The sequence below is a fragment of the Cimex lectularius genome, unplaced genomic scaffold, assembly GCF_000648675.2.
Source record: "Cimex lectularius strain Harlan isolate CLEC.00 unplaced genomic scaffold, Clec_2.1 scaffold208, whole genome shotgun sequence".
NCBI lineage: Eukaryota > Metazoa > Arthropoda > Insecta > Hemiptera > Cimicidae > Cimex > Cimex lectularius.
Genome location: NW_019392797.1, coordinates 403,994 through 426,726, shown reverse-complemented (window position 1 = coordinate 426,726; position 22,733 = coordinate 403,994). Strand labels below are relative to the sequence as shown.

At 35.2% G+C, this 22,733-nt stretch overlaps 2 protein-coding genes across 4 annotated transcripts in view; one reads left to right on the top strand and one right to left on the bottom strand.

The window, feature by feature from the left end:
• Positions 1–22,733, bottom strand: part of LOC106664836 (TWiK family of potassium channels protein 9-like) — a 392,977-nt gene that overhangs the window by 367,909 nt on the left and 2,335 nt on the right. The window contains exon 1 of one of the 3 annotated variants that reach the window (XM_014390852.2): positions 21,149–22,072. The exons of 1 other annotated variant lie outside the window; for it this stretch is intronic. The gene's annotated coding sequence lies outside the window, so the exon portion shown is untranslated. Of the gene's footprint in view, positions 1–6,797; positions 6,922–21,148; positions 22,073–22,733 lie in introns of those variants that run through there. One more of the 3 variants, XM_014390853.2, reaches the window with a different exon arrangement.
• LOC106664838 (transmembrane emp24 domain-containing protein 10-like) lies at positions 19,006–19,762 on the top strand. The gene has a single exon (XM_014390858.2). The coding sequence runs from the start codon at positions 19,069–19,071 to the stop codon at positions 19,693–19,695; it is 627 nt and encodes a 208-aa protein (XP_014246344.1). The 5' UTR covers positions 19,006–19,068; the 3' UTR covers positions 19,696–19,762.

Sequence of the window (22,733 nt, the reverse complement as noted above, 5' to 3'; positions counted from 1 at the left end):
ATAATTACTGTGAATATGTAATAATTAATTTAAATGTTTGTTTTTTAAATATGTCAAATTGAAAGGTTTAAAATTAAATTTATAACTCTGAAAACCCTTATAACCCTTAGTTTAAATGATGCCGATCTAGGGTATAAATTTAACCATCTTTTTATAAATATTTAATTAAATAACGGTTTTAATTTGCGGGGGTGAACGAGCAATGTTTCATAACAATTACGACGAGTAATTAAATTACGGGATCCGGTCGGGCCTGTTATGCTCGATGGGATGTGTCTGAGATTAAACATGTAAACAGATAAGACGGAATTACGGCCAAAGGGATTGTTATTCTGTCGCCCTGCTTGTTAAGCAAACTGTAAATCTAGTCCTTTTTAGCGAACGAGATATTAACACGCTTGTGAATGTATTCCAGGGATCTCTTGCTCAAATTTAAACTGCCTGTTAACTTTTTTTTATAAAGAAAACTAGATGAGTTGAAAAAAATTCAAATTAATTTTTGTGTTTAGGTTTATATAAGCACATACGATTTGGACGTCGTGACTTTTTTTTTTTTCAACAAATACGTAATTTTTTTTTAAAAACTAAAACCATGTTGCACATAATGAAAATGGTCCATAACATTCCTATCTGGGCTTTAAATAATTTTTTGAATGTTAAGAATCAAGTGTTTTGTGTATCCTTACCATCCCCTTGTTTGGCTTTCGTTTTTATCTATATTTTGTGGCAAAAACTACTCCATAAAATCCCTACTGGAACATTTTTATGGCTTTAATTGGGCAGCATCAGGAAAAATTCCAGCTCGACCAAACATTCGCTTCTCCTGAAATGTGTTTTTTCACATTTCAATATACTTTTCTCCAAAACTCTTTAGCATAATGAAAGGATTTTTTTATACAAATAATGTACAGGCAATAGTAAAAAGAACCTCCCAGGAGTGACGAAAGTGTTATTTTCGAAATTAAAGAGAATAAATTAAAATAAAAACAGTTCTTATACAGCATTGATTATTAAACCGTCTGCCTGAAGTGGCTATCGGCCGAGAATCACTTGAGTAGAAGATAATAATAAAAATTAAGTAAACAAAATTAAATTAGATTAAAACTGTTAGTGTTTCTCAATATTAAATTAAAATTATTATTCGGAGATCGTGAGATGCGGTCTAGTGTGACGAACGTTTTAGAAAAACCTAGGTTGTTTTTATCTAAAATTTTCTAGCATTGTATAAATTATTTCTTTTTCAAAATCTAAAATTTTCTAGCATTGTATAAATTCACTAATTTCGTGGTCCGCTAGACTATTAATATATTACAATTAATTAAGGTTTTTAGTTGAGATAAAAAAGTCAATGGCACGAGCGGGATTCGAACCCCCGATCTTCGGCTAGATACGCCGCTGCTCTACCACTTGAGCTATCGTGACCTCGATCCACTCGGACACCAACTTTTTTATCTCAACTAAAAACCTTAATTAATTGTAATATTGTATAAATTATTTCTTTGTTTAAAATCTACAATTTTCTAGCAGTGTATAAATACATTTTTTCCACATCCTACATGTATTTGTAAAATTCAAACAATGTTTATAAATCCAAGGCCCTGAAGAGATCCCAATAAAGATCGAAACGTTGGCACCATAAAGAATGTGCTTTTCTAAAACCTACGTCACACCAGACCGCATCTCACGATCTCCGAATAACCATTGACTAACTAAACACCACACATTAAATTAAAAAGTAATCCATTTTTATTTAGTAGCCTAATTGACTAAATTACTTCTTTCAATTAATTTTTTTTATGTAAGGTCTTGATCGAGATGAAAAGTTAGTGTCTCGAGCGGGATTCGATAAGTAGCCGAAGGTCGTTGGTTCGAATCCCGCTCGTGACACCAACTTTTTCATCTTAACGAAGACCTTACATTTAATTAAAAATCAAACTGCTCCACGAGCTCCCTGCGATACTCCAGTGCACTCTTTGCAAAGCCAACCAGATCTGAGCAATCTGGGGAATTAAGTTTTGCGATCACACACTCAGCCAAAAAATGGAAGAAGTCTTCCCTCGCAGGAGTTACACAGTGATCAGCGCTCACCAGAACCATGTCCCAAAGGGGAGTAATTAAGGTAGATAAGTTCACACCTGAGTTGGAAGAACTAGCATAAATTGATAGAGGAAAACGTTAGATTATTATTGGAAAGTTGAAAAATGCCTTTAAATGAGTAAGTACTTTGTAGAACTTAACTCTATTGGATCTAAGAGCCAGTTCGGTAAACGTTCAAAATGCCTATAACGGATGGATGATTCAAACGCAGAAATTTTGAGAACCAGTCTTCATGATTGTTAAAATCAAAAAATACTTAACATTAAGATCTTGGGCTAGAGAATTAAGTGCCTTAAACTACGATAAATTAGCGTTAATTATAACAACTGCCGTAATTTTGGGGAATCTGTAGAGAGGAAGTGAGAGTGTCCTGCTTAGGTGAGAGAAAGGTGGATTTTGAAGGTGCAAACAGACAAAAAGTCAGCTGATGTTTCTAAGTATCACATGGAGTTAGGAACCGCTGATACCCCCAAACCTGGGAAGCATAGCAAAGTATCGAGCGACGCACTGCCTTAAAAACCTTGAACTTAGCATTAAGTGGAATAGAAGGATTTTCGCTGTACACGTTTTCTTTTTGAAATGAGGCATTAGAGAGAGTTTGGGGGTAATTAGCACCCCGAGATACTTATACTCACGTCAATTAGTCTGCCGCCAAAGAACAAGTCTCCCAACAAACTCCCAATTTGTCATCTTTACGTAAAGCTAGGATTTTGGATTTATTTAAATTTATTGACAGGTTCTATTGAGAGCAATCTTTTCTAAAGTCAACGTTTCTTTGCAAGGCAGGTGGAGAGGTAGCCAGAAAGACTACTATAGAAGGCTCTTAATTACTACACTCCCTTAAATCTTAAAATATTTAGGTTTATTCATATATAGATAGATAGATAGATAGGAGTATAGAAATATGTACTTTATTTTATAACTTTGTGCACGTCAATGGAACATAGTTATAAAAGAATATACAACATGGAATTAAATCCGTCTGCCGAAAGAGACCGTTATAAATTGTTGCATAAAATTCGAAATTCAAAATTAAACGTAGAAAATTTGATGTACAGGCAATCATTGTAGAACAGAAAAAAGAATATAAATAAATACACAGAAAATTAATGAGTTTTGTTTTCCAGATCATTAGCTGTTTTATATGATCGTGCTATAAACAAAGGAAAGGTATATACGAAATTAAAAATTAAATTCCTAGACTAAATGGAATCTATTACGAGCAACCGTATGAGAGTCCGGAGATCCGAACCATTCAACAGCTCAATGATTTGGAGTCAAGCAGTAAACGACCCGAGGTGTAACAGACGAATCTCTCGTAAAATCGAACACACACACTGCTAGGAAGTGAATAACTGTTTCAAGTTGCAAAGAAAACAGATCCCATCCCTACTTCTAATCCTAAGAGCAGAGTTCAAATGGAGAATCTCACAAATAAGTTTTAGAAGCCAACGCAACTCAAATATATCAAGATCAACGAAATTTTGTTCTTTTAAATTAAATTAACTGCGTGAATGAGAAAGGTCTGTAAACAACGAAACATTAACGGCGTAAGCATTCGGTTCTATGCTGCTCTTTTATTACAGGCAACAAAGCTGGGGGAAAAAGGTCTGGCCATTTAGCAAGGTTATCAAGCGTCGGGTTAGGGAGAACTTCTGGTATAGATATAACCGTTGTGCATACCAGGAAGAATTGGTCCTTATAATTTCTAACGCTGTTATTTTTATTAGCCTGAAATCTGAAAGGTGTAAGGTTTTAAGAATAAATGAGAAGTGAAGCTGTAAAGTGTGTGTGTAAAAGATCTGACGATGTTTAAGTAAATTATATAATTTGGGGTTGGAATTAGTACTGAAACCAATTTACAACTTTTTCTAATGAATCAAATTGTGGACAACACCATAACTGCCGCAGTAACATAGGATTGAACGGCACACTGAGTTGATGACATGATACTTACGTTTTAATGGGAGAATGATTAAAAAGGGCCACGTCCTGTTGATTGCAAACTTCATTAATAAGACTTTTTTCTCAAATCCACTGCAATCTGTGGGTGAGGAGAATCCCAAGATATTTATACGCATTACCCACCTCTATTCTTTCCCCTTTATATCGACGGTCCAAAGACGTAAGTATACCACATCTTCTGAACCTTTTTAAGATTGACCGATAAATACCATTGGTCACTAAAAGCTTCAATGGGTTTTTATTGTTTTTTAGAAATAGACCAAATATTTTTTTAAATATTAATCCATTAAGGTTTAGCAGCCTAATTGATCAAAAACTTATTTCAATTAATTATTCTTTTTATGTAAGGTCTTGGTTGAGAAAAGTTATGAAAAAGTTAGTGTAACGGGCGAGATTCGTACAGTACGAAACGCTAAAATTAATTCTTATAATCAATTCATTTCAATTAATTCTACAAACTTTTTTCGAACTAACAAATTTTAGAAACAGTCGCTGATTTTCTTTAAATCAGAATATTTAAGATGGATTATATAAGAACAATTTACCAAATGTAAATTACTTCATTTTTTAATTCAAAATTTAAATAATAATTTAAAATAAATAAATTACATTTAAATATTTCTCCTTGTTTGGGTTTGATGAGCTTAAAATTTGGTCGCTATTGAACATGTTGGACTGCCTTTCCTCGCTGGGTTGATTTCTTATACGCTTTTCGGCATTTCGCCATCTTCAATGTCTTATGTCATGTGTAGTCCCACTGATGACACAAAATGCCACAACGCGTCTGACTGACCGACCAAGCAAGAATAGGCGGACCAAAATGATTGGTAACGACCATATTACATTATGATTGATAAAATTTCCAGTTTTAAGAGTAATTTTCGTTATATATGAAGAAATTTTTTTGGTTGAGGACTTGTCAGATTAATAGAGTTAATTAGAATTACCACTTGATACAATTTTCGTTGCCTATTTACAGTAGTTGTGGAACTTACAAAGTTGATTCTATATTGTCATCATATACCTCGTGCGTTCGAATCCCGCTCGTTACCCTAACTTATCATCTCAACCAAGACCTTACATAAAAACAATAATGAATTGAATTTTTTTGTTTGAAGTGGCGAATCAAGTGTTTTTGTGTCTCACTTGGATGAACAGCAACTCATCATCCATTACTCCAGTTTACGACGTACTATGTGAATATTCCGGGTCAAAAAATACTTGTCAAATTTTTCCATTCACTTCGTACTACAAGAGGAATCAGTGAGTTCCGGTTTTATGGCGTAAATTGAGTGGCAACGGGAAAAGTTTGAGCTTCAGAAAAGTGTTCTCACATTATGATCCTTTCTTCCAAACCCTTCATATTTTGAAACGATTTTTATTTCGTATTCTATACAAATAATAGGCAAATAGTCATAGCAACCAATTTTTTTAAACACCTTAGGAGACGTGGAATAGATACATTGTATGAAAAAGTTTAAAATAATCACATAACATAATTTTAGATTTGCAAATAATAAACGAATCACTTTTCTTACGTTCATAGCTACGAATTTATTTCGTACCAAGGCCAATCAAATAGAAAATATTGGTTATAATAGACCAAATAGGTTTTGAGAAAATGATACACAAAGATTGTAAAATTTGGCTTCTTTTTGAACAACTAAATGTACCTGCATAGATGCTGAAATGAGGTAAAATGTTACACATTGATGCTTACGCAGAAAGTACACTCTCTTGGGCAAAAACGCGTATGAAAATCAAAAGGATTTTTTTTTTTCTTAAAAAGCAGCTGCTCTTCCATAAAACTATCGCTACCACATTTAAACGTTAACATTTTAGAGGCAGTTTCAAAGAATTAATCTATTCAGGTGGGCACTATCATATAATCACGTTGTCATCATGCGGAATCAGCTCTGAATTTCCACAACTACTGTAAGTAGGTAACGAAAATATTTGTATCAAGTGGTTATTGTATCTAATTAACTCTATTAGTCTGACAAGTCCACAACCAATAAAATTTCTTCATATATAATGAAAATTACTCTTAAAACCCGAAATTTTATCAATCATAATGTAATAAGGTCGTTACCAATCATTTTGGTCCGCCCATTCTTGCTTGGCGGTTATAAGGACGCGTTTTGGCATTTTGTCATCATCAGTGGGACTACACATAAGGCACACTGAAGATGGCGAAATGCTGAAAAGCGTATAATAAATCAACCCAGCGAGGATAGGCAGTCCAACGTGTTCGATAGCAACCAACTTTTATTATTATTATTATAAATATATATATCATTAAAATATATTAAAATAAATTATTACTTTTTAATTAAAAAATGATGTAATTTACATTTGGTAAATTTTTCTTATATATAATCCAACTTAAATATTTTTATTTAAAGAAATCAGCGACTGTTTCTAGAAGTTGTTAGTTTCAAAAAGTTTTTAGAATTAATTGAAATGAATTGATTATAAGAATTAATTTTGGTGTTTTGTATTGTACGAATTGAAATAGATTTAATTAAAGCTGAAATGGCACAAAAGCTTGAAAACAGAACAGCTGGCCCTTTTCTTGAAATTAAGGGATTAATTAATTTTCAAACTTGCTCGGAACTGATTTCACGATTGCAGAAGAGGAAAATCTCTAAGACTAATCAGATTCAAATTAACATAATATAAATATTGTCATGCCATCCGTTAAAACAAAAAGGGGTGATTTTTGTCCGAAATACCTTGGCGAGGAATCAAACTTTAAATCGAGCCTTTTCTTTTTTCTTGTATTTGTCAAAACACAGAAAACAACGTGACACGAACCATGGCACGATCGCGTCTTTTTTGCTACTAAGGCGACCGGCACGTTGCCTTCGGAATCGCGTTAAAGACTGAGTTTGGCAGCCACCCCCAACACCACGCCGACCGGCGACACTCACCCCTCCCCAAAACCACCCCCAGACGAAGGACCCGATATGTCTACTTTGAGAAGCTCTTTTGTCTTTTTCTATACTAACTGGTTAATAAGATTCAAAGATAAGCCTGAACGAAAAATTATATATATATATNTATATATATATATACGCAGGTAAACGAACTTAATCCTAATTCAAAACAAGGATAAATGATTTTTTCAATGCTTAATTTTTACGGAATTTAAATGTTCATTCAGTCTCATTTGAATTCTGAAGCAATAAACTGTTTAGTTTTCATCTTTCTTTTCTTAATTTCAAGTTTTAAGCTTAAAATTTACATTTAGTGATGAGGATGATGTGGCATTTATTGAAGATGGACGTTGCCATCGGAGTTCCCTACAAAACTCTGCGAGACGCCGTTAGACGTTTTCCAAAAATAGGTTCTACCATAGAAGGCCCGGTTCTGGACGCCCTAGGGTAACAGAACCACAGGATGACAGTTTTATGATTTTGAAAATTTTGCGAAATCGGGACCTTACTGTTGTTCAAGAGATTCATCAACACTCCATGATGTTCGAGGTGTCCAAATTTCTGAATGCACTGCTCGAAGAAGATAAAATCAGTACGGACTGATGGCTTTTCGCCCCGTAAGAGGACCAGAATTGACCAGAACACACAAAGTTGCACGGCTCCCATTTGCTCGAGAACACTGCTATTGATCGAATGGTCCGCTGTACTTTTTCAGATGAGTGTAGATTTGCTCTACGATCTCCAGATGGGGGTGAAAGAATATGGAGAAGATGAAATGAAAGGTACGAATTTGTAAGAATGTAATTTATTCCAGAGCTGACCTTTTCAACGTAGCTCTGTGATCTATCTATCTATCTCTATTTATCTAAATATCTCTCATTCGCAGATGATAAAGCGATTTTTTTCACGTAATACGGACTCCTCAATTAACACTCAACACTTACAACACTAGAATAAATGTACGGTTCACAAAGTGGAGAATGAAGGTAAACAGATAAATTTTACATTACGTAAAAATATATGTCCTGCAGTGAGAATAAATGGTACCCCATTGCCTTGTGCGTTATCTTGGACTTGGATAAACGACTGACCCCACACAAGACTGAAAAGACAGCAAACAAACCGACGTTTTAAATTAGTAGAAAGACTACTTGACTCAAAATCAGAATTAGACATTGAAAACAAATTGTTAATTACAAGACAATGGTAAGACCTCTCGTGAAGTATGGGGATCAACCAAGGATTCCAACTGCCAACGTCCCCAATCAATTCAATATAAAATTCTCCGTCAAAATTATAAATGCTCCTTTTTACGTTTCAAATTACACTGTTTGTAACGGCCTAAACATCTCGTTTGTACTTGAACTCATCAAAACCCACTGTAAAAAAGTTCATCAATCGCTGAACAAACACAATGGAGGTTCAGTGTAAAGGAGTGTTGTCACTGAATAACTTCTACAAGAGACTCAAATGACAAATTCAGCATATATGAACATATTTACTTAATACAATATTTGCAGTTGAAAATATAAAATAAATGTAATCTTTAAGAAGTAAATTTTTAAATTATTTTATCGTGAGTGATACAACCAGCCAATCAGACCTTACATTATTTTATATATCATCAAAAATTATCTGCACTAGGAACCTTTTAATCAGGACAATCAGGATAAAAGGTTTAATTAACTGCCAACTTGATAATAAAATTTGACGAAGCCCATTGGAACAAACGTTTTAGCAAACAACATACCGAACAGCAAAGCTTTACAACTGTGGAAGATTTAATCAACCGTCCTCTTGATTTTTACTCAAGTATTTTTTTAAAAATGTATTAATTTAGGTTGCAGTATTTAAAAAAAAAACTTGTATATATAAATTTCGCTTAGTTAGTTTAATTAGACTAAACAGCCCAAAATAAGTTAGTGCTTTACATCTACTTGTTTAAACATCGAAAAACTCCACAGAACGTAACTAAATAACAACAAAGTGGTAAAATTGAATGTAATTATTTACAAAACAATTTAATGGGACATGACTCGTTAAAGATTAACTGGACAAAAAATTCTCTATCGACAAAATCTGCATCACATCCAATCTTTTTCAAACCACATTTTTCAACAAACATTCCTCAGAACCGAAATGGCCATTTAAAAATTCTATAAATTTTCGATAGCAAAACGGACCAAGGCTGTACCAACCTTTCTTAACTGCGAATTAAATTTTTGAAAACAAGGCAGACAACAAAATGTCCATAAAGAATAATTGGTTGACAAATTAATTATNGAGGGAGAGTGAGGGAGAGGGAGAGGGAGAGGGAGAGGGAGAGGGAGAGAGAGAGAGAGTGAGAGTGAGAGAGAGATCTAAAGAAAGAATGAGTGGGTTAACCCGAGCTCACCACATTATATTTTTTCTCGTTAAGCAAAATTTATACCTATTTCATTTATTTGGCCTTTTATGTATAATCGGTTATTACATACATTAGTTGCTAAATATGCCAGAGCTCGATTGAACTAATATTTGATTGGCAAGATAATACGATAAAACGTCGACTTTGATGGTCGGCTGAATCATCAGCGGATTAACTCATGACAGCCGTTTGATCATAGCTGACAACTTAGAACAATTACTTCAAAAGGTATTTCTCCCTCACAAATTTGTTATTTTCAACGACCAAGATTTCAAGCATGAAACACTCACCATCAGTATGAAGGAGTTAGAATCACGTCTCTCGACATGAATTGCAACACAACTAAACATTATCCTAATAACTAATGTAAGAAAATAATATTAAATTGGTGATTAATTTGTACGTCAAGGTCGATCAAAATCTATTATATTATTTATACTTTTAACTCCATGTTTACATATTCATTTTTAATTTCAAATTTCTCAAACCAGTCTATTGGGCTGGTGCAAAAATAATGCAGGTTTTGAAAAGGCAATCAAAATTATTTATAATTTTTATGAAATAAAGAAAATCTATTCGAAATATTTTCCATCTATACATCTTTACCAACGTGTAATAAACGTTGTAATTCCGCTGACATAAAAATCTTTATTTGGACTAGCAATAAAGTCTTGGAAGGCGTTTTCGGCTTCACAACGTTCTCTACAAATTTTATCCCTGAAGAAGTGATCAAAATCCCTAAAAAAGTAGAAGCCTGTAGGTGACAGGTCGGGTGAATGTGGAGGGTGCGGTATGGTTTCATGCCCTAAGTCCTTAAGTTTCCGCAGAGTTCGCATTCCGAAATATGGCATGACGTTATCGTGAAGAAGAATCGACCCAAATGCCGGACAAATACGTTGCAATTTCCCGTGCATTTTCTCAATTTGTTGGCATTATTTCTCTGCTGTGATCGTTTCACCATAATTGACGAAATTTTAGTGAACAACCCCAGCAGTACAGTCACCATAAACTTTTTTGGATGAACATTTGGTTTTGGGAAGTTTTTGGCGCTTCAACCTTGCACAACCACTGATGCTTCCTGTTATCGTACAGATTCCATTTCTCATCGCACGTGATGATTCGATGAGAAATGGATAATTTCGGTGGCGCCACAGAACAGACGTAAATATCAAACTGTCGAATTCGTTGGGTTTCGGCTAGTTCGTGCGGTACCCACTTGTCGATCTTCTTTACCAATTTGCTCCAGATGTCGAACAGTTGAATGGTCAACATTACGCTCTTCCGAAATTTCCCGTGTTACCTTACGTGAAGTTTCTTCAATTGACGTTTTAAGTTGGTCGTCGTCACCCAAGGCGGAAAGCCTATCGCGACTTTTCCTGCCTTCGAGATGGAAATTCCCAAGACTAAATCTCTGAAACTATCGCTGCACCATGCGTACGCTAATGCTTCCCTTCCCTCAAACTGTACTGATGTTATGCGCGGTTTGGGACGCAAGCCCCAAGTTGAAATTCGTACAAATAAATTTGATGAAAATCTAGTCTTGACATATTTAATTTCGTAGATACCCAATGTAAACTAAATGCAATGTAAACTAAAATATGTTGTACATAACATTTAAAATTATTTATTATATTCCATAAATTAGATTTGAGGATTTAGCTTTATTTACATGATAAGCGCCTGCGAAAATAAAACAAATTTTCAAAACCTGTATTAATTTTGCGCCAACCCAATAGTTCCTTCCCTTTGTTGAAACTGTGTAGCCATAGTGTATTTAAATTTTAATTGAAATCGTGTTTTGTTTCATTTAGATGGTCCTTAAATACAGAATATTTGTTCGATTTAGGCAAGTGTTCTTTAACTCTCGTTTTAATTTATCTGCCGCTTTGCCCTGCATATTTAATATCGCAATCATTACACTTTAGTTTGTAAACCCCTCTTTTTGACAATTTATCAAACTTGTCTTTAGGTTTTGAGAGGAAGTTTCTATATGTACGCGCACTTCTAAAAACTACTCTAAAACTTCTCATTTAGGAATTTTACCTTCATTTTCTCATATTTCCATAATGTACGATAGCAATGAAAACCTAAAGAAACATTTTTTTTTTGTTTGGTGAGGTGGCTGAGATCGATTGTAGCTTCTTTAAAGTTAATTTTTTATTGTTATTACTAGCAACCTATCGACAAATATTTCTTCATATCCATTGTTTTGAGCTAAGGTTTTACTTGTTTGTAATTCTTTTTTCATAATTAGCTAGGGTTAATGGGAGTTTCAACATAAGATCCAAGAGCCAAAAGAAATCAGGTATTTTTTAGTGAGAAGAATTATCATTACTACCAAGAGAACTATCTTTTAAAGTAGTTGAACAACATACTCAGCCCCACCTTTATCATGTATCTTAAAACAATTGTACTACAAACAGGGAGAAATCATCTCAACTTCTCCTTTCACGGACGCGCCTGTCGTACTTCATTGTTCCGAGGAAATCATTTAAATTGAATTAGTTGTCAGGCTGTATTTAATTGTTAGCCGGATCTCTGTTTAATGTTCTCCTAAACGAACTTTCTCAATTGCCGAAAGGCGTTATCAGATGAATTGGATGAAATGGTAATTTTAAATGGTTTATTTTTTCTGGAAACAGTTTCATTGAGTGCATTGTTTGTTTATACCGATAAAATCCAAGGGGGAAAAGCTACTAAGCAGCTTTGCCATTTTATTCTTTTGTTAATTTATAATTTAATTATTAGCAGTAACTATTCACTTGAATTCATTAATCATCCTAGCATTTCATTGTTTGATTTTTGATTTAAGCTCAATTCTTCCCATGTATGCACATTTTTACACATACATATCGCACACCCACAAGAAAAGTGACACGAGTCGAAAAATTATAAAAACCGGATTGTTTTTTTGTTTTTTTAAGTATTGCGTGATGCTACAGAAAAAATGGCATAATTGTTGGTGGACTCTTAGCTGCTAGGCAGCACTTTGAACTTTTGAATTGGCGGGAACCTACTGGCACCATTCACGAAAAGTGGCATATCTTAGTTCTATGACAAGCTTTAAAGCATCGGTGTGAGTATTTATGAGGAAAAGTAGCACATTTCGAGTTACGTCAGTTTTTTTTCTTGTTAGTGGAGGATTTTATGCTACGTTATTCGCATTATGTTGTTAAATCAATTGTAAAAATATGTTTTTCGTAATGTTGACAATAATACAGGCCCTGATAATGACCTTAAAATAGGTTTAAAGCTTGGCTGTAAGAAATGAATTTGTTTTTTTCCTTCAAAACCAACCTTGATCTAGAGTGTTCGCGAATTATTTTTGTTTCATTTATTTTAATAACATTTTTAATTATAACATTGCTTTTTCATCATTTTTAACTGTTATCTTTTAACTTTTACATCATTTTAGAGTTTCAACGATTTTTTTATGTTTTAATTACAATATTTTTTAATAATCAATAAAACCTTTATTTCAATCATTAATTTTGTATTTTAAATAACTAATTAGCCCTGACTCCAGGAGGAAAGCACATTTGGGTCAAAAATAATCTTAGTAAAACTTACTACATGGATATTTATGCTCATTTTTTTAGGTTTGTATGTTGTCTGTTACTATCACAAAAAAATTAATACCCTTACTGTCATTCATTGACCACCATTACCGTTAGAGCAAACAAACTATCTTAAATTAATGAGAGCCAAAATATGCAGGAAAAGTATTACAACACTAAAAGGGGTAGTTTTTTAGGGGTAGTACAGCTGGATTTTTAAAATTTTGTGTTTTCGCTTAAGTCTTTATATCGAAAGACAAAATTGATTGATCATGACAGTTTTTATTGCCAACAACGGTAAAGGAGTGTACTTAATACATACGTCAAAAAACGTAAACTTATTTCTGCTGAAAATTTTCTTTTGTTGAGTTGTGGATGTGCGATATGTGCAGAATCACACAGTTCGGGATTTGATGGTCCGGGGACGGATCTTGATATTATCCGTACCACAGCCGAATTTAGGCTCAAGAGGCTTCGGCAGCAAGCTCATCCATCCCCAACTCACACAGTTTTAACCTAAACTCTCACTCCTTCCTAAAAACATTCTTTCTTACTTTCATTCCTTTCATTCAAGTAGGGTGACGATGTACTAAAATTATTCCCTCACTCTTTAGACAACAACTATACATACACAATCTAGTCTAATTGAAGTCAATGGTACTTTATATCAACGCCATCGACGCTCTTGCACACACACACGTAGGCGAGCACAATTCTGGTAATTCTTACTCGCTCCCTTTATGGAGCCAAGGAATATCACCATTGAATTGAAAGTAAAGTCACACTGAGGAAGCACACTTTCTCTGCTTGCAGGAATGTACGGAGGCTTTGGCCCAAAAGTAAGTATCTGTGTGTCAACCGCGTATGGGCCATTCTGAACTGAGTTGTCATAACCCTTTTTTTAAACTCTCTGGGGGCTCCCTACCAGTCGCTCTTATCGCGCAAGAGCTTTTCGGTCGACCCAGTCCGCTGCCACTGCACCTTTACCATATTTTCAATTGATCGCATCTCATTATTACAATTTTTTTTTTTAAACAGACATAATTTGCAGAAAAATGGAAAACTTCAGCGTTTGCCTCACCCAGCTTAAAAGCCTAACGTTGCAAATCATACATTTTTTGAAAAGGGTCCATTTTTATGGAAATACGACACCACCTGGTCGTCAAATTAGGCTGATATTGTGCATCAAATTATTAGGAATCAGTGTTTTCCTTACATCCAGTAGACCTTACATCCAACCATTTGACGTTTTTAAATGGTATTATATAAGTAGAAAATAGGACTTGAACGAGAAACAACCGAAAAAAGCCCAACTGTTCATCAGCCACCTTACCTTTTTTTTAACAATTTGATGTTTTGTTAGGGTAATTTCTATAAATGGATTGATGCAATACCATACATTCACATAAATATAGTATTATCTACAACACAATATTCAGGGCGGATGTACACAGTGTAAACAGGCGGTGGGAATAATTCAAAACGGGGTATACACACGTTAAAACAGGAGCTTTGGGCAAATGGGAAACGTTGAGCTTTCTATTTCATATATTATTCAAGGCGTTCCCACTCAGGTGAAAATTCTTTAAACCCTGTATGCGAATGTCTTCCGTCTTTATTTCCTCCGGAAATGTCCCACTTGAAAAATCCTTTTTTTCCCTCGGTTCTTTTCTTTTCGGCAGAATAACATAAAATGTTAACATTCCTACCCGGTCGCGAGGGAAGTGAGTCTTTTAACGCTTAATTTTTCGAGCGAAACGAAACGCCCCTTTAAGTTGGCCATTATCCTAATTGCTCGCTGGCAGGTGGAAGATCTTTTGATTAGTTCTACTTAAGAGGTAGTAAGAGCCCTATATTTAATGACAACACTTAAAAGGAGTAAACGTTTAAGCGCAAATCCCTCGTCAACTTCACGAAAGCCCTGTTAAATGAAGGAATAAAGGGAGAAAATTCGTATTTTATGACCGCATCCTACTTAATGATCCTCATAAACAACTTCAGATCACTCGTCTTGTTACAACAACCATTATAATTGTTTTTCTGAGTGACATTTACATTTAATATTACCATGAATAACAGATTTGAATTTTATATATACATATATAATAATATAAAATATATAAGGCCATTTTTTGCTAAAGTTAATCGTTTCCAAATTAAATTGGTGGACTATATAAGCTGATACACCCTGTATGGTCATATACAAACGCCAAGTTAATTTTGGCTAGGAATCGCGTGGTGGGAACAGAGTTAACATAACTTTCTCATCTAGCTCAGAAATGTCACAAACTTTGTTATTTTAAATGAAAATCTCATGTTTTTATTGTATTCTAGAGCTCTTTGATGCCACTTTTACTGAAAGGAAAAGTTTTGGTAGGATCGACCATTTCTGAGTTATGCCCGACGGAAGTGCGTGAGGGGTACGCTTTTTATGACAAGATGGCCTTCTCCGTTTATTTCGAAAACAATTAGCATTACCAAGTTAATTTAGGATAGGAACCATCTCAGAATAGGGTACGAATCATGGGCTTGCTTAGCTTCTATTAATTTTTGAGGAGAAAACTCTTTTTGCAAAAAAAAAATTATCATCATCGAGTCTATTTTAGTTTTAAAATGGCTCTCGGTAGGAAGTAGACTCTAGATTAACCAAGGTGGTCGGACCAGACCTATCTCGGATAATTGAAAATCTCGGACAATCCGACTTTTAAAAAGAAAATGAAATGAAAATTAATTAAAAACGCATTTTGCACCAAAAAATTTAAGTTTAAATATATCGTTAAAAAAGAAATAAGAGAAAACCACACAAAACACATTATAATTTCATTTACATTATAATAATCAACGATGTCTGTTTCGCTTTCTTCACTCCCATTGCAGCCACAAAGTCCCGCTATTTTTTAATTGCCATGACATCTGTAAGCGTAACAGTCGGTTGTTGTTCGACGAACTGCAGGGCTGTTTCTAAAGCCTCAAATCCTTTTTCAAATGATATTTTGTTAGAAACTTCTTCTTCAGAGCCATCTGAGTCGTCGTCTTTTTTAAGAACTTTCTCGACGATTTCGTGTCATTTAACATGTGTTCTTCATCATCTTTTCAAATCCATTCTTCGACGTCTTCACGGGAAACATTTTCGAACTCAGGGATTTGACCGTACGACTGAATGAAGTTCGTCTTGATCTTGATTTTCTTCGTTTTGGCTTTTTCCGAGAAGTTTATTCCAAGATTTTCTTAGTGTGGCAGATTGAACCGACTCCCAAGCTTCCGCGGCCCGGTAGATGGTTTTAATGTTAATTTTTTTAAGACAACTGTTTTCGATAACGGCGTTTAAATGACTCAATGACCCTGATCCATTGGTTGGATTAAACTCGTCATATTAGCTGGTAAAAATTTCACATCCAAATCATTTCTTTTCAATGTTTCTGGATCTGGATGGGATGGAGCATTATCCATAAGAAGGAGTGCTTTTTTTGGTAAATGGTTTGAATGTAGAAACGCACTTACTTTTGGTATAAATTGTTCATTGAACCATTTTAGAAAAAGTTCCGAATCCATCCAGGCACTTTTTTGATGTTTGTAAAAAACTGGCCGGACAGTGGGATTGATATTTTTTAATGCTCGTGGTTCTGCCGATTTTTCTATCACCATCGAAGGTAGATGGTGATACCAGAAGTGTTGGCATAAACCATAACAGTTATTCTCTCTTTGTTTTGTTTTTTACCAGATACATTACCCTCTCGTTTGCTGGCCAACGGTTTTGACAGTAACATTTTAAAATTTAGAACTGTTTTATCGCAGTTATAGATCCAGTCCAAACAATAATCTTCTTCTGCGATGAAAGTATTTATTTCTTCACTGAAATTTTCAGCAGCTTGTTGATCAGCAGAGAATCGCTTCCGTCGGGCATATCTCAGAAATGGTCAATCCTAGCAAAATTTTCCTTTCAATAAAAGTGGCATAAAATAATCTCTAGAATCGAATTGAACGAATAAAATATGTGATTCTCATTTAAAATAACAAAGTTAGTGTCATTTCTGAGCTATATGAGAAAGTTATGTTAAATATGTTATACCGCGATTCCTAGCCAAAATTAACTTGACGTTTGTATAAGACCATTTTTTGCTCAAGTTAATCGTTTTCGAATTAAATGGGTGGGCTATAGAAGTTGATAAACCCTTACTTACTTCGAAAGAAAATTTTCTCGTTTAACAATAAAACAATAAATTCCTTATATCGTTGTGTGACATAATCGAAGTTTTCAAATTATTGCCATTTTCAAAAATAATTCATGCAAAAGGCAGTCACTGGCTAATTATATTTAACTATATATATGTAGGATCGACGCTTCCAACCATTTATTTAGCCCCTGCAGGATACGTCAAAAGAGGAACAGCTGACAGAAGGAGGTTACTTCTAAGTGTTGAATGCCTAGTGTGTCGTGTTGGCTTAATACCGAGAGGTCCTTTTTTTAATTTTTTTTTTTTTTTAAATAATAAAACGTGTTTTTGGGTTGCAAGTGGTTTCGAATACTCTACACTCCTCCCTCATCCTACGTATATAAACTTGCCTTTTTGTAGCATAGCACCACATGTAATATGACTGTAAGATAACGCTAGAATTATGTGAGAAACAATCATCAGGTTGGTGATGCTACAGGTTTTGAATGAACTGATGATTGGTAATGGGTGGCTTTCGTTCGTTGATTTGATGGTGGACTCAGGTCTGTAAGCATGTTATTACCCTTAACACTTACACAAATGTTGCCTAAGTCAAATGCAAACGTATTGTTCCTGACGACCAGTTAGGCTTCCGTCATTCAAAAAATATATCATCCCAAGGTCTCTACAGCCTAAGCAATTCTGCCTTGGAATCTAGACGTCTCCCAAATGTTCGATCGCGACTAACACCAGAATCTATACTGCTGAAAATAAAACCCTTCCTTTTTAGTACATACTATCTCATCCTAAAATCCTACCTATCCGATCGTTTCTTTGTGTTACCTACCAAACCTCAACCTCTCCGATTACTTCTCTTCTCTGCAGTGTTGCTCAAGGGAGCATCCTACGTTCCGTTACGTTTTAGCGCATTAGTACTCTTTCTCGCTCATCCTTACCCTTGCTGACAACGCAGCAATCTTCTCAGGAAAACTTGAACCTGTCCTAGTTTATTCTACTAAGACGACCTCCTTAGAACCATTGATTCCTTAAATGTACAATAAAACTTGCATCCCTTCACTCAGTCCTCCGAATTCCTTATGTTACTGACCTAGCCAAATCCAGATACTCCAAATTCCATTACAAATCATTTATTTACTCCAACTCCCTCATCCGTGACCTTTCCACTCTTACGCTCCTTATCAACCCCCGAGGATGTTGAGACGTCGATAGCCTCGCGACCAACTGCGCACATAAGCCATCCATCGGGTTCATGTCATGAGGTAGAAGAACCTGCCTAATGTGAGATATAATGGGTTGCTCCAATTCACGTTTAAACTCCTCTTACTAGCCCTAAATCTAACCTAATCCTAATCCTGAAGCTTACCTAATCAAACGTAAATCAACCTACCCAACTAATGTGCACCCTCAGATAAGGCAAAATCGATTATTCAAAAATGGTCACGCAAAAAATTATGTATCTATATTCTAACCCAAATACATCACTGAGTTTATTGTTTCAAATTATATATTGAAGTCACGGTAGCTCAAGTGGTTAGAACAGCGGCGTATTCAGCCTTAGGTCGTGGGTTCGAATCCCGCTAGTAACGTTTTTTCATCTCAACCAAGGCCTTAGATAAAAAAGAATAATTAACTGAAATTATAAATAACAATGAATGAACGAAAATATCGCAATTGTAAATTAAAAAAGCAGTAAATGTATGTATGCATATCTATCTTCTAAAAAATGCCATCAAAAATAAATTAATAATATAATAAATGGAAAATAAAAAAGCCTATTCAATAAACATATGATCAATAATGAAAATATGTTAATGCAAAAAAGACATATGTTTTAAATAAAATACTTTAATTGTAAAACTTGTAAATTGAATAAAAGTGTTGAAGAAAAGTGCTTTTTTTTAATAGTTTTGCTTTCGCCTTTAAGAAATATGTTTTTTTTATTGGCCCTTATATGCTTGGATCTATACAATAGTGCTGAATCTATAAACTTCTACCTGGATCCTAACGTTCAGAAGTGCCTGCGGGAAGAGGTGTCCAAAGACGTTCTCGTGATCGGCGAGTACAACGTGACCAATTTGGACGAGGCCGATTCTAGAATGCTGCCAACGAAGCTACTTGTCACCGACGAGAAGCGGCACATCCTGGCGAAAGTGGACGACGCCAGAAAAGGTAGATTTTCGTTCATCCTAGAAGAAACCGGACTTATCGAGATATGCTTTCATTCCGAATCCGGATACAGGCCCAAGGAGGGTGGGGTCGTCTGGCTCTCTATCAGGAAAGGCGTCGAGACTAAAAACTACGAGGAACTCGCGGAAGTAGCCAAGCTGAAGCCGATGGAGGGACGCATGGCCAGGCTGGAGGACTTCGTCGAAGCGATTGTCGACGACTTTGTCGAAATGAAAGAGAGGGAAGTGGCTATGAGCAACACCAACGAATCGACCAAGTCGCGAGTCTTCTACCTCAGCATCTTCAACTTTTCCTGGCTCTTCGCGCTAGCAGCTGGTCAGATTATTTATCTCAGACAATTTTTTAAAAGCAAAAAACTTATTGAATGATTGCTTTCTTTTGTTATTAACTCTATTTTTTATATTTGTTAAATATAATGTTTTTATAGTCATCAGAAGCAATAAAATAAATAAACTGTTTCGCTCACACGACTAGTACAAGCTTATAAGATTTTAGACATTAATGAATTATTTTAATAATACGGTACTTCCTGCCTAAAATATGGCCAGATAAATAAGGCATTATACTGTTTTTCAATCAAATAAAAATTAAAATAGTTAGTAACCCATAAGAAAGTTACTTATTTTAATATATTAAGCGCAGTTGTCTCAAAACATTTAATGTAAAGATGACAATAGAATGACAGACGAAATATCTCTATTGTGTATGCGAGTGTGCGTTGTGTTTCAAAAACAAAAGCGTATTGACTTTGTGTTCACTGTCGTCTAAAAATGTTAAGATTGCTCGTCTTACCCATCCCTGTTTACAGACTGGACATTTATTTATTTATTTTAGTTAATTAATTACAATAACTAGTAATACAAAACAATATAAATATAATCATATCAACTCGTAATTATAAATAGAACATAGAAAACGATATATTAGAAATATTAACTTATTTTTTAGAATATTAAATACCGGGCCCTTCAGAATCCTAATACTACGGACATTATGAATATCAAGGGAATTGTTACTGATAACAAATATGAGAAAGAAGTCCTCATTCCAGAAGTTCTTCCATGGAAGGGCAACTCAAGACTTTTTTTTGTTCGTGTGTCCAATTAAACCTAGTAATTCCGGAAAATCAATATTATTATGGAAGTTTCCAAATAAAGATAACTGCGAACTGTTTCCAAGTTTCAACCTGGATTCAGGGGAGGTAACAGAGAGAAACGGTGGATCCAGTAGTCAAATGTATAGTAATAAAAATGTCCATCACCTCTGATATGAACCATATGCTTAATGAAATTTTTTTAGAATTTTCTTAAAGTTATCAAAAATATAAGCATGGTGAGGGTATCAGACTAGACATCCAACCCCAACCATCTTAAAACATTTGGAAAATACCGTACGAATATGTACAGAAAAGGATAAAATTATGACTATCAAAAGAACACCAAGATTATAGATGAGAGTAGTGCAAGATCTTGCATCAGATAAGATACAGATAAAGATCACATTAGATATCTTGTAACAAAATTTTATAATTTTTTTGAACGAGTGAAACTAATTATATTAAATTTTTCAATATTAATACTAAGGCCACTTGTTGAGCACCATTTACAAAATATACACGTCATTCTGCCCTTTGTCACAGTCATCAATAGAGGTAATGACTTTCAATATTTCAACATCATCGCAGCCGAAAAATTATATTTTTGTTCAATATTCTAGTTACCAAACAGTTACAAATCTTACCTGAATAAGCAGGTATGGTCGATCGCAAAAACTAATTGATATATATAAAAGAAAAATGACAATAGTTTAAAGTAGACTCACCAAGTTGAGTGGCTGCGTCGTCTCCCGCTTTGATCGACCCATGCGACAGGCACCGGGCACAAGGAGCTGTGGCTAGCTAAAATGCACCCTACGCTTTGGCCAAAGAAAAGATGTAAATTTAACTAGACCTTGCATACCTTGACGGCTCCGTCCGAACCCTGTGTGATATGAGTTGAACTGTGATCTTGGATATCTTTCTCGCAAATATTGTATGCGAAGCCAAAACGACAAGGCGTATGGAAAAATGGTACTATCACTGTTTAGAACAAAAGGAACGAAAAACGGAGTGGGGCTGAGGGGGCACATAAGATTTTAAGGGCGAAAACGTCACTAAAAAAACGCCGCGAACATACCGCCCACCAAATTAGACATAATTTCTGCTATAGAAATGCGTGGTGTTTAGTGACCGTTAGTTATCAGGCCTATCACATAAATTAAACACATTTCTCTCTTCTGACAACTTTAAAATAGCTTTCAAAAACTATAAAACAATTCACACTTTTCCAAAATTAAAGATCCCACACCAGTAACAAATAGGACTTTTAAATTACTGGAAGCGTGGAGCAGCGGCACAAGTCGAGTATAAACGCCGGAAGCTGTCTGAACAATCGCCGCAGGAGGAACGTTGTCCGGCCCAGGATGCAAAGCATCTATGATGGCAAGAGGCCATGACACGGGCTGAGATTGCACGCCCCGGATAACCACTACGTCTTCCACCTTTGGCAATGTACTATTTAGTGGAATTGGCCCATTGCACTTCTGCAATGTATTTAGGCATTCCTTGGATCACCGTCGTCAAAAGGTCTGGAACATCCGTGTTTGGTTATCACAACGATTCCTAACATTCCGAATGTCCATAATGTGTGTTGTAGAACACTTATGGAAAATAAAATTAAGGGAAAAGATATTAAAAAATTTTCTGACAGTCAGGCTAGTCTTAGGTCATTACAAAAAGATTTGTCAACCTCACGACTGGTGGAGGAAACTATAGGTCTTATCAATAGGATCTGTTCCAGGTTTGAGAACGAGGTAACCCTTATTTGGATACCAGCACATACAGGACACCATTGCAATGAAAAGACGGATGGCCTAGCCAAAGAAGATTCTAATACTGCGTTTGTCGGGCCACAACCGGTATTATCTCACTTTATGAGCACAGCGAAAGAGAGTATTAATAACTGGGGCATGAAACGATTCCTTAGGAAGTGGAATTTATCCCCCAGACACAGGCAATCGAAAGAGTTTGTTAAGGCGATCAAACCAGCAGAATCGAAATGGCTATTCTCAATCGCAAGGAAGAGAATTAAGAGGCTGATAGGTATTCTGACGGGCCACTGTCCACTGAGAAGACACCTTTTCGTAATGGGTATTCTACCAGATCCCTTTTGCCGTTATTGCGAAATAAAAGAAGAAACGGCAAGGCACTACCTCGCAGAGTGTGATAGAGATGCTAGGTCTAATTTGAAATTTTTGAAGGAGAGGACATCACCAAATCACTCCCCGAGATTAAATGGTCCAAAATCTTGGGGTTTGTGAACAGGTCCAAGATTTTAGCTTTGTGGGACCATCAAAATGGGAACAAAAA

What these genes read in the sequence shown, in the direction of transcription:
- LOC106664838 (XM_014390858.2), top strand. Translation starts at nt 19,069, where the DNA reads ATGTTTTTTTTATTGGCCCTTATATGCTTGGATCTATACAATAGTGCT.